Source organism: Pelecanus crispus, chromosome 11 (assembly GCF_030463565.1).
Source record: "Pelecanus crispus isolate bPelCri1 chromosome 11, bPelCri1.pri, whole genome shotgun sequence".
In the NCBI taxonomy this organism is placed as follows: domain Eukaryota; kingdom Metazoa; phylum Chordata; class Aves; order Pelecaniformes; family Pelecanidae; genus Pelecanus; species Pelecanus crispus.
The window spans coordinates 292,372-308,646 of NC_134653.1; the positions used below are offsets into that span (position 1 = coordinate 292,372).

The window sequence follows — 16,275 nt, forward strand, 5'->3', positions numbered from 1 at the left end:
CGGCTTCGCCCCCGGACAGAGTTGTAGGTGCAACTGTTAGTGCTAACCCCTGCTGCTGCCCAGGCGCCTGCATCACACACCAGTTGCCAGCCCTGCAGCAGGCACGAGTGTTACAACCCTCTGAATCCATGTCTGAAGTGTAGCAGCCCTCACTTCAGGCAAGATTGGAAGAACAAGCAACATCTCAATTTGCCATACAGTTTATTTCCAAAGACTGGTTTGGTTCAGTCTTGGCAAGTGTGGCTAGGCTACCTTCATGTAGCAGTTGTCCTCCTGTGCAAGGGCTTGTACAAGTTTCATTTTTTTCTCATTCTTCCTGTTGTTTTCCCTCAATAGTTCTACTGGTCTTTTCTTAACTGCAGGTGCCAGTATGGAACCCTCACTGTGAATGCTGTGAGAATCAGGACAGCAATTATCTACAAAAAGAGGTGTCAGCCTGTCTGAGACCAGGAGCTCCAGGGGCTCTGCGGTTTTTCTTTCTAAATTTAGCCCAATGCTGTCCAGTGATTCTTCTGGTAAGCTAGCTGCTGAGCCACACCTCCTGCCTACCATCACCTCTTTATTTTCCCCTGCATTTCCAAGTTTCCTCAAGTGGTTGTGCATGCGGCAGTGAAAGTCAGTATTTAGTCTGTTACTGCTGCTCTCTTGCATTCCTTTACCAGTATAGTTAAAGCCGTCAGCTTTTGTCCCCTTTATAGTTCTTTCTCCACTGTTAAAATCTTGACAGTTCAGCTCTAAAAAATGCAACAGCTGCTTGTCTCTGCTGGTATTTTCATCTTTGCTCTCACTAGACAGCTGATTAGAGTTGATGATCCAAATGCTGCCATCACTGGTCTGTGTGACATTCTCACTAGAGGCTAAACTTGGGACAATGCTGCAGTCAAAGCCCTGTACAATCAAACATACGTGGTCATCTGTCCTCTGGTCAGGTTCACAGATTATGGTATCTGGAGGTGCCTCTCTCAGGTTCTTGTACAAAAGACGAATAAAGGGTTCATATAGTGACCTAGCGATAACCTCACTGTCATTGTCACAGTATGTAGCATTACATTTAACTGCATTATCAAAAGGTTGATAACCACATGATTGAGGTCCAGTGGGGCAAGAAATTATATTGGCTTTCTTTTGAACATTTTGATATGTTACTTGCTTATGTATTTCTTCCTCTGGTAGGAAAGTTGATGCACTGTCATTTGCATGTGTGGAGAAAGATGGAAAATCAGTATCTTCTGAACAGGTGTTTTGAAAATCAAGCTCAGTGCAGGGCAATCTGTAGTTAGTATAACATGTCTGATTGCTAGGGGGTTGATAAATTTGATCTCCGCAGCTAAGTTCTGGTGTCTCTGAACACTGTGTCAATGATGATGAGGAGCACATATTTTCAAAACACAGAGTCAGGCCACTGTTAGCCATAGACTGAGACACAAGGGTATCAAAGCTCTTATATGCAGAGCTACTTGGTTCCTTGAATGCAGACACAAGAGTATCAAAGCTCTTGTATGCAGCACCACAGGGCTCCACAGACGGAGATGTAAGGGTGTCAAAGCTCTTGTAGGCAGCACCACAGGGCTCCACAGACGGAGATGTAAGGGTGTCAAAGCTCTTGTATGCAGCACCACAGGGCTCCACAGACGGAGATGTAAGGGTGTCAAAGCTCTTGTAGGCAGAACCACAGGGCTCCACAGACGGAGACGTAAGGGTGTCAAAACTCTTGTAGGCAGAACCACAGGGCTCCAAGGATGGAGAGATAAGGGTGTCAAAGCTCTTATATGCAGAGCTACACAGCCCCATGGACAGAGACAGAAAGGTATCAAAACTCTTGTGTGCAGAGTTGCTTATTCTGTCTCTTTTGGTCCCAAAGGATGGTTTGTTTGGAGATTCCTGGATCAGGACACACGAGTCATGCTGACTTTCAGAACTGCACGGAAAAAGGCTTTGATGAACCATATGTTGGAGATCTCTTGCATCCAGAGAAGCAGAATTTATGCTGGAGCTCTGGTAGCCAGATTCAAAGGATTCTTCTGATTGTTCTGACTTCTTGCTGGCTGTACTACAATTGTAGTCATCTTGACAGGCTTTAGTGAAAAGGGAGACTGTATGAGAAATACCACATGGCTGCTGACTCTGGGCTGTGCTTTCTTTTGGATTTTGCTGTGATAGATTTTCTGACCCAAGTTTCTCAAAGGTTTTATTCTCACCTGTGATGATGTCTGGGTCTTTATTGTCTTGCATGTTGTTTTCATCTGCCAGGAGCTCAATAAACATGCTAGCTAGTACATCATTGTGTTCCGTGTGCTCTCTGAAAGCACTGACACTGCTCTCACAAGGCTCAAACATGGTGATCTGGTCACCAGTCTCTTCCTGGCTCTCAGCCTCAACGTCTGTTAAACATTCACAGATTTCTACAGACTCTTCAACCAGAATTGTCTCGGGGGTTAAAACTGCACTGCTGCCTTTTGGAAACCACTCTCCAGACTTGCTGGGGCAACTGCAAGATTTCTCAACATTTCTGATGTTATCTTTTCCCTTGTAGTTTTGGCTTGACAAACTTTGAGCCAGACAGTTCTTGCAACTTCTGCTTTTGGAAGTCAAAAGGAAAGGACAGTTAATGTTTATGTAATAGGAAATTATTTTATGCTGTAAAGTAGAGGTTTGGGGTTTTTTTTCCTTTATCTTACTTACATTTGGTTTTCCATATGACTCTGCTTTAAATCATGGAAAGGGAACTTAATTTCATCAATGTAGCACAAAACTGAAAACTAATGAAGATACAAATGAGATTTAGGACACATGTGAATTGTATTTAGTATCCCCTGCACTAGCCAGACAATAGCACTTATCACATATTCTACTTCTGTTGATCAGGAAAAGGTGTTTTTTGCAAAGCCTTTAAATTACCTTGACATTTTTTACGACCAAATGGCTCTTTGCTGGATTTGGGATTTGATCCCACCATTCTTTCTTCATTCTGCAAGGGAAGAATTAAAATAGTTTGCTTTGACTGCATTTTGGCTTCATCAGTGTACACTTCCCTCTTCTGTTTTTCTCTCCCTCTTAGCCATCTGCATTGCAGCAACAGGAAGTGCTTTTCTTTGCATCTCCAAGTGCTGCTTTTCATTAAACTAGTGCAAAGATGTTTGTATGTTTGGTGCGTGATTGCTCTGCGCAACCACAGTCACATGTTCTTCTAATCATGTTTGAAATGATGTGCAAAACAGATAGGATCTCACTTTCACATTACCACTAAAATAAATTAAAAAGAAATACAGATATTTAACCATCATTACTGGAACTCCAGCAAAGACTGGGGTCCAAAACTGACAAACCCCATAACTGCAGCCTGTTTTGGGCGCTGTAACAAGCCCATTCGAGTAAGATTAATAGAGAATATTCAGTTATCTATTCAGAAAATGACAGGGTGCAACTGATTCGTGTTTATAAAATGTTTGCTCACAGAGAGCAAGATAAAGGTGCTGAGAAAAACCGAAACATTAGATTCCTGTACTACTAGAGATTCAGCTAATCAATAGCAATACCGTTATCTTTGCAAAATGCTACTCTATAAAACCTGTGAACAGTACGATACATACTTGGTAAAACAGAAGTAACAAATTACAGATACTGCCATGACCAGTATGCAGGATATGGGAACAGCCATATGCAGAATGTCTTCGGTTGTTACTTGGTAATCTGTTAAATAAACATATACATTCACATGTATCTGTGCATATAAATACAAGTACTGGCAATACCAAATTCATTGCTCTTCTTTTGCACCTTAAAAAAATGCTCCTTTAGAGGACATAAAATAAAGCCTCCAGCAGATAAACAACAGAACATACACAGCTGCCCGTGGCAGTGGTGTGTGGCATGTCTGAAAGGTCGATGCAGCTACTGCAGTCAGTTACTGTGAGCGTCAGGAGCTGGGAGAGCCAGCATATACTATGAGGCCATTTGTCAGCTCTCGGGGACAAACCTGTCACACAGTCCCTAAAACAGCATTATCATCTCCGCTGTAGTGCAGCTATGCTTCTTGTCCTCTCTGTTGCTCTTCAGAGATTTTTAGAAACCCTCAGCCCTCTGATGGTTAAAGTATCACTTCATTTGCAGCCCAAGTATCTCTTGTTCATTTATACCCACTTGCTCTTACGTCAATGCTCTTCTTTAAATTAAATGTCTCTTCCCCTTCCCTGGTGTCTACTTCATGAAATATTTATAGAGAGTAAACACATCCCCTTTCAACCTTTTTTTCCACAAGGCCAAATAATCCAACTCCCCTTAGTCTTCTCTTCCTTAGTTTCCCCAGGAGTTGCCTTCTTATGCCCCTTTGGAAGCCTTTACAGATGTATCCACAATACATTCAAAAGGATGAAGATGATGATTCCGTAACTCTCCTCTGAGAGGAGAGCAGCGGGGTATATATGATATGGTTTATGAAACTATACCATACTTTTACCAAGCTGCTATTTGTTACGATACTTACCATAGTGAAATTCAACTTCTTCACTCCATTCACTCCAATAGGCCGGGTAGTCTGTATAGTTACACCTTACGCTTGCAACATAGTCATAGCCTCTCCTCAAGGAGCTTGCAGCAATTTCAAAGCTTTTTGCCTGGTAGTTAATTGCTTTAACAGAAACCTGAAAAGAAAGTGAGAAAGTTCACTTTGATTTCTTTATGAGGTGAAGGGTTAGTGACAGCAATTAAATAACAACAGTGTTGTGTGTTTCAGCGACCTTTCACAAATGAACAACTGTATACCTAATCTGCTATGTGTGATACTGCATTTTGTTGTCATGAGTGGGTGGTATTTGTGACGCCACCGTGCATCTTCTTTCCCTCCCAGAGGCAGCCTAGCCCTAAAGCGCGGGATTGTTCAGGAGGGTGTCTGAAATGCCTCAAGCGTGCCACAGAGCCATGAACAGCCTCCAGCTTCCTGATGTCTAAGGAGCAAATGAAGTTCAGGGAACAGAAGCATCCTATTTTCAATCTCTGCCCTGTGAGCAGCAGATGATTTTGGGGTGGCAGTCAGAATAGTTTCAATCCTTTAAAGCCCAGCTGAACCACCCTGCAATGTGACCTGTGGCAGGTGTGTGATCAGGAACGTTGTGGGACTTGCCCTTGCTGGCCCTTACACCATTATTCATGAAATGGTTTCCAGACTTTTCAGAAGACTTTTTAAACCTGAAAGCTCCGGAGAGACAGAAAATGAAGAGACTGGCTGTCTCTTACCTCTGTTGGGTGCTGCTTCCTCCAGTATTTCACTTCGTAGATGACCGGACGTCCAGAGAGCATGGATTTAGGAGAGTAGCTCTCCTCCCAGCTCAGATTGAAATTACCATTTTCAACTTTCTCAACAGCAAGATTTTTGGGGGCTCTTGGCTTAACTGTATGTTAAAAAAAAATACAGTTAAGGAGAACATGGCAATGGGAAAACACTGATGGAGAGAAGCAGAGAGAGAAACATTCACCAGAGACCAGAATCTCATCACAGTCAATGCCTTTAGCCCTTTTCGCTATGCTGCAGCACAAGGATATAGAGGCCAAAACAGAGCAAGTGCAAGGTATTCATTAACAAGCACTAAATCTTCAAGCTGGCAACCTTTTGGTGCACTGGATGCAGCTTTCAGCCTGGAAAAATGGGAACAACCTGTGCCCTCACAATAGCATGCTGTGCTGTGGGGTAGGCACATTGCTTCTGACAACTTCGCAGCCAGGCTGTCCTGGCTACCTGTCTCTTGGAAGCCGATGCAGGCTCCCGATCACTCTGCTGATAAGCAGCAGTGACAATCAAGTACTCTGAAGAGAACCAGCTCATTGATGCAGATGAATGCCTGCCTAAGGTATGTGAATGATTTCTCTGAGGGTTTGAGGTGACGAGTGTTACGAAAAAGCACACTGTTCTAAGCAAACTAGGTGCCTTTAGAGAGACATAAACTGCATCTATGCTCTGTCCTGTGAAAGAGCAGAGTCATTAACTTTTTATCACTGGTTGTTATAATCCAACAGCAATTACTGTAAAAAATCTCTGTTCAGAAGGATGATTCAACTAGCATGAAAAATCAGAGTATGACAGAGACAGGAATGGAATAAGTTTCAGTAGGGATAGCCTAATGCCTTTCTAGAAACTGGAAGTAGCACATTCCCCTTCATCCTTGAATTCTGCAGCCACAAGTAAAATGCACTGAAGACACGCCTAAGCCCCCAAACTGCTGCTGGCTGGCAGCTGAGAGGGTACAGCTAGAGGAAGAATCACTCTGTGCTTGCCTCATTACTTATACTCTTTCCTTAAGAATCTACTCCAGAATCAGGTTTCTAAGCCGAATGGATTTTGCATTTAAGCCAGCATGGCACTTTTCACCTCTGATAAGGAAAAACTGAATGAGGAGTCAGCTAGGATTGCAAAGCCTGGAACCAGATGTTCTGGTGACAAAGTAAATGGTTTCTTACCAACCATGGCTGGTGTAACGCTGTAATTCCACATATCTGTCCCATTGAACTGTAAAGCTAGAATATACGTGAGGCCTGATACAAAATAACGCGGACTGATTGTGCAAGTGCACCTTAAACTGTCTTTTCCATTCTCAGGAACACACACGTGATTTCTGAAAAACAGGCAGAAAATTATGTGATGTTTAGAAAGTGTGGCACACTATTTCTTGAAAAGGTGAAATCAAGCTTCCCAATGTGTAGCGCTAATCAAATCTGAGACAAACAAGCTCAGCTCCTAGAAACATTTAGCCCAGACAAATCCAAACCAAAACTGAGCTCCCCCAAACTCCCAAACAGCCCGCCCTCCCCAAACACCCCCCAGATATCTGTATCACACACATGAAACACTTGACAGAAAGGCTGAGGACTAGTCCCGAGAGGAAAATTTAACACCCTTTGTCACACTTCATCTGAAGGAGCAGACTGGCAGCTTGCTAGTTTAGGAACAGGTTTACTACAGTGTACAAAGTGAGGTTATTCAGATGTCTGTGTGGAGAAATCATACGGAGAGGAACAGGAGAGCCCAGATGCATCTTCCTTTGTAGCAGATGACAACTGGCCCTGCTGCAGAATAGGGACAACAGTCTGTGCTTGAACACGGAGTTAGACTGTATGCAGATAAGCACCTGGGCTCCAGGGGAGAGTACCTTTCACACAGACTACAAACTGGTAAATCAGGTAAGAGTTCTCCTTGAAGGAGGTAAAATTTTGCATGAAATGAAGGTTGGGTAAACTTGTGAGAGCCCTACCACTCCTATAAGCAGGACTTAATCTCTCCTCTGTACTAAGAATGCAGCGAGGTCTGCAGAAAAGTAGACCACTGAACAGAGCATGCTGTTAACTGCAGCAACCCATTTTCCTCCTGGCAAGAAAAATAATCTGGATTACATTTTGTCCCAGACACCCATGGTAGAAGGAGGGAATCAAAGCTGGTAACGGCTCCAGGATATATGAAGTTCCAACAATGATAATGTAACATCTTATTAAACACTTACAGCGGAAAAAATTCTTGCCTGTAGTACAGCAGAAATTCTTTGGAGCAATTAATTTGTGCAGGTACCTTCCAGTGACAAACCAGCTCTTTGTCAAAGTCAGTGAAGCATGCAAATTCCTGTACCTGCTCTGCAGCCATAACTACGGAGAAGCAGCACACAATGAGAAGTAAGAAAATCAAAAGAATCAATTGGACTAAGCAGAAACATTAACTTTTCCATCTACACTGAGCTACCAACCCCCTATAAATTAAGTTAAAGCATTGTTTTAGAGATGTGTGTCACCAAATGTCTCCACCTTTCTGGAGACATCTGTGGTCTTGGAGAGGAAGGTCTGCAGTAGTAATATTGAAATAGGAAGGCACAGCTCACCCAACAGTCTTCCAAGCATAGAAAATCTGATTCTGATAGCTCTATCTACAACACATCAACATTTAGTTATAAACCAGCATCATCCCGTGTGTTAAATACAAAAGGTTCAAAAGCCAAAATGCAGATAATTAACAGAGTTGGACCAAGATCACTGCCTATAGGCATGTCCTTGTACTTCATCTACAACGGTTCTAAGCTTCCCAAATACATGCGCTCTGCCTCCCCAGAGCAGTTCCCCATTGCCTATAAGATCCTCCTGTCACAGGCTTTCTTCTAGTATACACCTTTTCTTAATTTCACTCAGTATTTCCTGTTCTGTCTTCTACTTTTCATTGTTATGATAGTGTTCAGAGACCTGGGGAGATTTAGAGTCACATTGTTACAGGCATTGAGAAGGTACAGAGAAGCCCAAAGTCTCCGCGCTCCCAATATTCATGCTTACAATCTCTTTCACTGGCAGTATATAAGAAAAAAAATAGAAAACCTTAGTCAAAATATCTTTGTTAGAACTGGAAAGGCAAATGGAATACACAATCCTCAGTATCCCTTCCAGCCTCATTTTCCATTATTTCAATGCAGTCCACATGAGTGAAACAAGGAACAGAAGCGGAGGAACTCAGTGTGCCAAATGTGGTACTGGAACGTGATCATTTCTAAATGAAGCAGTCAGAAATAGCTAATACTTTTATCATCCCAGACAATTCTTTGCCTTCTTTGATGCTTGACTTCTCTGTTATTGGTAACTACTAACAATATCTCCCTTTTCTTGCACAAGTTGTATAGATCTAAATCCTTCTCTCCTGCTTTACATCTCAGTTCCCCATAAAAATTCATAATAGCTTTGTCTGGTCTTTAGAATCCTATTAATTGATATTTTTCTGATCGTTTCCTAAGGGATTCTGCTAGAAGGTTTCCTGTGGCAATTATACAAGGGCCATATAAAGACATGATTTCATTTCTTTATAGTACATAAATAATTTTGTTTACATGGCCCAGCACGTTACTAACTTTCCATTCTTGTAATTTACATTGCAAATTCAAGATTAGGTTGCCAACAGTTCACATCCTGTAAGGTCCTTGTCCTTCAGCCACTGCTGCTTCACAGGCTTGTTCTTTCCAGTGGGTACCTAAATTTCAGATTATTCCTCCCAAGCAAAAACTTCTGTCATCAGAAATACCCAATTTCATTTTATCCTTCCTACATTCCTACTTTTCTGTAGTCCACTTGTGTTATTTATTCTGATATAACTTCTGCATACTCTGATACAGTACAGTATCTGCAAATGTAACAAACATGATGGTCAGATGCCTTTTAGGGGACACGACACATTACGTAAAACGGGATCTACCACCAGGACCCTCTGGTACTTCAGTAAAAACCTGACTCAATGAAACACTTAATTCTTTAGTACTGTCAGTGTATGGTCTTTCACCCTCATTAAAATCCACGCATCACTTTCACTTGCCTTTTAGAAAGGCCTCCCACAAAACTTGACTACCAGGCAGTCCTGGATCACTTGAGTAAGCTCAATAAACTCGGTGAGGCTCACGTACGCAAATGAGGATGCATGGCAGTGACAGGGAACCATTGAACGGTTCTATAAAAATCATAATCTAAAACGTCTGGTGTATTGACTGGTTATAAACCTAGGCCTGACTGCAGCTCAGGGTTTCACTAGCATTCAAATATTTAGAAGATGATGTGTTTTGTTTTAGTTACTAAGGCTAGGTATTTATCTTGTAGATAAGAAGTATCACCCATATCCTTTCTGGATGGCAGCACCACATTTAGATCCCTTTTGTTCTGCATGGTCCCCGATTCTTCAAAAAAACTCAAGATCACCAGAAGAGCAGCAAGTTAAAGATTAAAATTCTGCAACACTGTAGCAGTCACACTGCTCATTTATTTTAAAAGAACCATTATCTATTTATCCTGTTGCTGCTGTTTATATTTTGCTGCCATTTATATTTGTATTGTTGGTTTCTTTTTTTTTCCACTTCAAGATGCACTTTTAAAAGAAGTACTAACATTTTAAGCCCTTTAAAGATGAACATCATTATTTTTCAATGTGTTAATGATCTTACACTTTCAAGAATACGTCAATTAAATGAAGCTCTTCCTACTGTGTTAAGCTATGATGATTAGCAGCTTTACTTTATCTCGCTTTTCAGTGTCCTCATGTCTTTCCAGAACTCTAAATTATCTTCTGTATTCTTTTCCTGTGACCTTCTCCCTTCTCCATCTCTGGTACACCATTTTTTTTTTTTTTAAACCCCAGATATTTGAGAATTTCCTTTTGAAACCACATACAGTACAGAGTTTGTTTTCAGTTTGTGTAGTTTAAAAAGGGAACTGAAATACTGGATTTCTTTTTTAATCCTCAACCAGAATACCATGCTGAAGAAACTTAAAACATGTACTTAACTAGGGGGGCAAAAAAACCCCAAATCTGTAAAATTAAACCTTGATAAAGATCATTTACAGAAAATGTGGGATTATCTAGATCAGATGACCCAGCCAATACAGTCTCGCAAACCTTGATCCTTCTCATTAATTCAAATTGTACTATTTCATAGTACATAAGAAAGTAGCTAATAAACCTTCTTTTTTAGAGACAGGCTATTTTTAAATTTATTTTAACTATTTTAGTTTGCGTAAAAAAAACCCCAAACCACCCAAAAAATTGTAGACTACTGCAGAACTACTTAAAAACGACACAAAGCAAAATGTAAGATTAATTTTCCAGAGAATAAAAATGCATTGTCAGAAAACATGATTTTATATATCTAACTTGTCTTTATAATCAAATACCATAAAAGATACAAGGAAAAAAACCATTCTCATATTCAGCCCCTGCCAGTTGAACTTCAGAAAATAACCATTAGCTAACAAGCAGCATTAAGACTTAATGCAGCTACGTGCCCTGCCAAACAAACAAAAAAATGATGTAGTAAAGAGCACATAGGACATCACATGTCAGTCATCTGCCCCTGCACAGGCACAAGTCAGCGCATGTAATGCCTCACAGCAAGTGCCTGCAAAATTTGTTCAAATCCAGTCAACTAATTTTTCCAGCTTAGTAACTCTGCACACTGTGGAGAACACAAACTGACAGATGCCCTTTAACAGTAGATCTACATGCTCCATTTCATGAGCGTAGCCCACATGGTGAGCAGTCGCAGTTATGAAAATAAGCAAATAAGTGCTTGCTACTCGTACGGGATTTCTAGAGATGTCCCTCGGTTATTGCCGAGCACCTTGTTTGAAGCAAGGGTCCAACAGAGATTGCATAATGGGGGAGCAGGGAGATGACTTTCCAAACCTCAGTTTCTCCCTCCTGCAAATCCCTATTTTTTCTTGCCCATAAGGAAAAGGTCAATAAAAAGAAAAAAAAAAATCCAAGAATTTATTCTAGTACAGGGATATTTCTGACATTTGAAGTAACACATTTTGTATTAGTTAATTAATGGTAATAGTGTTGCCTACTAGCCATGGGAAAATGCTGTTGACAAAAACTTCAGTATAATAATTTAAAACATTGACAAACTTACCTTCACTTGTTGTATACGAAAAGAAAAGGATCCACAGGGTATGCAGTGCAGCACTTGGGAGTCTTGCCATCGTCGACACTGGCCAGGTTCAGTAGGACAAGCTGTGCTGAAATTCTGCCAACAGAAAACGTTATTACAAGCTTAAATCAGCGTCCCAGTTAAGGCAAGGGTGTACTTGGTCGTACCACTCTGCTAGATGTTAGGATTCAGATCCCCTGCAGTGCCTGATCCCCCTAAAGTCAACTCATGGAACAACGAGAAGTGTTGAAGAATAATACAAATGAGCTAGAAGACTTTTCTGCAAAGTTTTAGTTACAGAGGATACTAGACTGACATTGACAGTGGACCTACTCTTTTCAGCTACTAGAAAAGCAAAGCTGCTGGTATGGGAGATATTAAAAGGGTAAGCACTAAACCAAAATCATTGACAATCAACATGTCACCAAAGTCCTATGATTCTACTCAGATAACTGAAAGAATTTAAGAACGAAGTGTCTGATCTAATGACTGCAACATTTTCCTCGTCCTATCACCAGTACTGTAGACTGTAAGAATACTATCCTCTTGAAAAAGATTTTAGCAAAGACCTCTGAGCCTTGCTTCAGCAGAATGCAGACTCATTAAAACAGTAAGTAATGAGAAGTTGCAAAACACATACCTAATCATGCTATAACCAGCACAACTTCAGAGAAGGAAAATTATGCAGCTTTTACATACAAGAATTCTTTAAGCATAGCAAAACTGCTTAAGGAAACTGAAAACAGATGAAATAATTAAAGACTTTCAAAAAACTTATTTCCCCAAGATTCTTTTGCTGACGCAACATAGACATTTAGTGGAAGATCATATTCTGGATTAGATATGGCTACCAGCTTTTATATCACTAGAAACATATGCGATGCATTTAAAATTCTGTAGGTAAAGTCATGTGCCCAATACGGAATAACCATAACTTTGCATTCAGTATAAAGAGGGATAAAACTTGTTCAGCAGCACATTGTCTGTTAATACACAACCCTTTTGTCCCTTCCTCGCATGCTCTTGGTATTTTCCAATCTCCGAGTCCGGGCACAGTGTTCTTACTACCTGTGTGCTGCAGTTGCTCTACTTACATCTGCAAAGTTCCCAGGTGGCATGTTAGTTTTGACGTCAAAACCTCATGATTTTCTCTGTGTGACTGAGTAAAGAGGAGAGAACTTCTCAGAAGAGCTCCTTTAGCAGGAGTGGTGTTGGGCTTTCTGCAGAAGTTTTGGCAGAAGAGACCATTGATACGTATTTGTTGATGGTGGTTCAATACCCTCTGCTCCAACTGCAGCAGCAGAACAACCTTTGACGCCTCTAACAGATTTGAGTTTCACCAGCACACAAGACAAAAGGATTGGCGAGGGATCAGCAACTCTGCTACGGTATAAACTTGTTAAGTGACTAGCTTAGGAAAAATTTAATGACCTTTTGGAAGCATGCATGTGGGCACTGTATACATGTAAGGATGTGCAGCCTCGAAGGCATGCTACCAAAGGCATATACTGTCAAAGAACTCCTCTCTAAAACTGGGAAGATTCTCAAGCACGGCTGCTGAGTATTTGTTGTCAAATATTCAAATAGAATAAATGCAAGACAGGCAACAGCCAGACTCTTTCTCAGTTGAGTAAGGGACAGAAAAATCACTTTTTTTATAAAGATGACCACACCTTTTATTGACAAATATATCTACATAAATCAAACTATTATGAAATGTAGCAACAGATTCTTTCTTTTTTCCCCAATATATTTAGAAATACTAGCACTTCCCTTATGATCAATCTTTACTTCAGTATGTCAGATCCAGCTCCAAGGCAATTACCTCATAATCCAAGTTTCTGCGCTTGTCAGAAAAGCCATGTTTAATGATACTACATTGGTTCCATTCTCACATGCGTGACTGACTATTCTTTAAAACAAGCTTCTAAAGATTAAACATGGAAAATTTCAATCTTAGAGGTTAAGGGATAAGAACATTGTCAGTGAAAATAGAAGATTAGAATGGAAACTCTTTTTTGACCTTCTCTGAGGCAGTTACTGCACATCTAGTAATAAAGGACATACTTGAAAGACGAATTTCTCATAAATGCTCAAGAAAACTATTACTCAAGAGCTAAGCTTTTCACATTTTGCGAACAGACAAAATGTGACTGAGCATAGTAATAATTTTTTTGAAAAGAACACAAGTGCCTTTGCTGCTGCTGCTGCTCAGGAAAAAGAAGAGCAAACTGCTCCAGCATGAAAAAAATTCTTCTTTTCCTCCTTTTTCCTGGAATTCTCAAGAGAGGAAGTGTTTGCTTTCCAGTCCACTGTTAAGTAATACTGTCACAAGACTGGAGTTCCAAGAAACTCTTAAAACTTTGGCAGAGAATCCTGCATCACATAGGCATACATGAATCAGCAAATGGCAGAGCTAAAGTATCTCCCCCATAGGAGAAAAGATCTGCAAATGTTGATGAAAAAGGAGTACTCTTAATTCATAGCTCTAATGAAACCGCAAACTTTTTTTTTAAAAATAAGAGTAGTACTGTAAATCCAACGCAAAGGGAGAAAATTTTAAAATGGCAATAGCTTTCCTGCCTGTTAGCTCTTAAGTTCTTCTTTATATCAGATAGTGAAACACCAATCTTAAAAAAGTATGTAAAACATAGAGAATACTAAAATCACAGCAACGCTAGCAATCCAAATCTATTTGAGGAAAGTAAGGTGTAAAAGACATAAGTGACTTCACCAAAACTATGAAAGAAATCTCTGTCGGGGATAGAAGCAGGTCTATGTGATTACTGGAACAAGTTGTGCTCTTTTATCATTTCTGTCTCTTGAAAAAAAAATATAATGTGATTGAAAAGATTTCATTTACTATCAAGAAAACCAATAACTTCTCCTGGTCTGGGCTTTAAATTAATTAGGGTCACATTTAATCTACAGGCATAGTTTGCAAAATTGTTATGCTCAGAGTAACTCATGCCCAAAAGACAGGTGATAGTAATTTCTACGTAAGGCTGCTTAATTTACCTTTACTGCAATTGTACAGGTAAAGGACCACTCCCTATTTTAAAACTGGCTCTTTTAAAAGACTAAAGTACCTCTTGTCTTATTCTTTCTGGTTTAAAATGTTGGCTGTAACTGCAGACTAAAACGAGATAAGCAGTATACAGCAAAGCAAAAGTTCATCAACGGATTTTGTATCAAAATCTGAAAAGAAAAAAAAAGTTCGGGAGTAATTGCTGCTTTTAATTGACTTTTTTCCTAAGTGCCAATACAAAATGGCAGACCTACAGGAACACAGATCGCAATACCTACTCTTTGACATGCAATGTGACTGTCAGAGGCAACCGCACGAAGTATGTGTATAGCGAAAAGCGTAGGCGTCTCAAGACCAAGTGGGTTTTCACAAGAATTTGGAAGCTGAGGAGGGAGTCCTGTATACTACACGAAGGAAGAGGTTTAAATGAAAGGGTAGACTGGAAGATCTTTAGAAGTTCTAATAATTAAGGATGGGAACTTTGGTCAACGAAGGGCCAAAAGATAAAATTCAACAGTCCCCACTTTGTGTTATCTAAACTGAACAGTAAGCCATTCCCATATGCTTCTTTGCCTTTCAGTTCATACACCAACGTGTTACGTTACCTCTTCTTGCCGAGACCGCTGCAGTAGAAAGCACTGGGTAAGCAGAAACTCAAATCCATGACCAAGTCCTTAGATTACCGATTCGTTAGTGGGGAAGCTTTGTCGCTTTTTTTTTTTTTTTCTCTTAAAGGGCATAATACACATATCATTGCTTATCTGACACAGTATTTCCTGCATCATTGGATGATCACTAAAGAAGGAATTTAACTTCGGAATGGCAGATTTTAAAGGAGCAAGACATTCTTTTTTATTCTTTTTAAATGAGTAATTTTACTAATATTTTAAATGTCATCCTTGTTCCACAAATTCCTTCATGTGGTTTGGAATATTTACCTTTAGTGTCATTTTACGCAACAACATACAAATGATATCTGCATTTCTGGAGCAGGACAGGGCGCGTCTGGATAAACCTCTCCTCGTAAATATGAGAAGAGCCCCTCAAAATGAGGAGATAGGTTCTCTTTAAAAATCTTGAAACTGGTCATTTTTTTATTTATGACTTAAGCTGAAGTTTCCGCATTCCGGCATATTTTCATCGTGAGATGACGAAGTCAAAGGGCATTAATAACATGTCATTTGGGCCTGTAAGCAATACAGTACTTTCACATAATTTGACAAACTGCAAATCACAGTCCGCAAGCAGAAAGGTAACTTCAGATATTTTTCTAATTTAGAACTGACAGAAACTATGGAAACTGCTGAATTTGGACTTGTTAAAAAAAATGCCAAAGTTACAGAACACCGAGACTAAAATGCCCACAGCAGCTCACTTCTGATCCTACGTGTCTGAACCCCGGTTCTGAGGGTTTAGCAGAAACTGCTTTTAGGCTCTCCTGGGACCCAGGCCCCCTGGGAGTTTTCAGGGAGCGCGGTCCGAGGTTCGGGAGCAGCCCTGCGGTTCCGAGCGCGCTCGGCGCGGTGGCTGCTGCGGCCGCCAGCCCGGGTCCCCGCGCTGCCCGCACCCACCGGGCGGGACTGCCAGCAGCACGGACATTTCTGGGAATTGCACCGGTTCCGTCCCAGACATTGCGAAAGGAGCGCCCGCCTCCCGAGCCCGAGAGAGGGACAGGCGCTTCTGCCAGAGACCCCGCTCGGGCGGCGGCCGCGCCCGGGGCTGCGCAGGGACCCGAGCGGGGCCGGGCCGGCACCTCCGCCCCCGGCACCTCCCGCCCCCCGCCCCGGCTCCCGGCGCGACCGCGGGGCATCTCGCAGCGGA

General features: G+C 41.1%; 1 protein-coding gene across 2 annotated transcripts; it reads right to left on the reverse strand.

Annotated features, from left to right (window-relative positions):
- IL4R (interleukin 4 receptor) lies at positions 1–11,494 on the reverse strand. Of its 2 annotated transcripts, none has more exons than XM_009493185.2 (9): positions 11,409–11,494; positions 7,488–7,626; positions 6,451–6,605; positions 5,233–5,387; positions 4,484–4,640; positions 3,591–3,690; positions 2,899–2,968; positions 2,683–2,759; positions 1–2,575 (listed from the first exon to the last, which is right to left on the reverse strand). In XM_009493185.2, exons 1-9 carry the CDS (start codon positions 11,476–11,478, stop codon positions 244–246), a joined length of 3,255 nt encoding a protein of 1,084 aa, XP_009491460.1. In that variant the 5' UTR covers positions 11,479–11,494; the 3' UTR covers positions 1–243. The 2 variants fall into 2 exon arrangements, with proteins under 2 accessions (XP_009491460.1, XP_075574653.1); XM_075718538.1 differs by having other exon boundaries at positions 1–2,578.
- Positions 11,495–16,275: the final 4,781 nt, after the last annotated feature.

What these genes read in the sequence shown, in the direction of transcription:
- IL4R (XM_075718538.1), bottom strand. Translation starts at nt 11,478, where the DNA reads ATGGCAAGACTCCCAAGTGCTGCACTGCATACCCTGTGGATCCTTTTC. An exon ending in TTCGTATACAACAAGTGAAG is followed by an intron (nt 7,627 to 11,408) that starts GTAAGTTTGTCA and finishes GCTTCTCCGTAG; the next exon opens with TTATGGCTGCAGAGCAGGTA. An exon ending in TGGTCGTAAAAAATGTCAAG is followed by an intron (nt 2,760 to 2,898) that starts GTAATTTAAAGG and finishes TATCTTCATTAG; the next exon opens with TTTTCAGTTTTGTGCTACAT.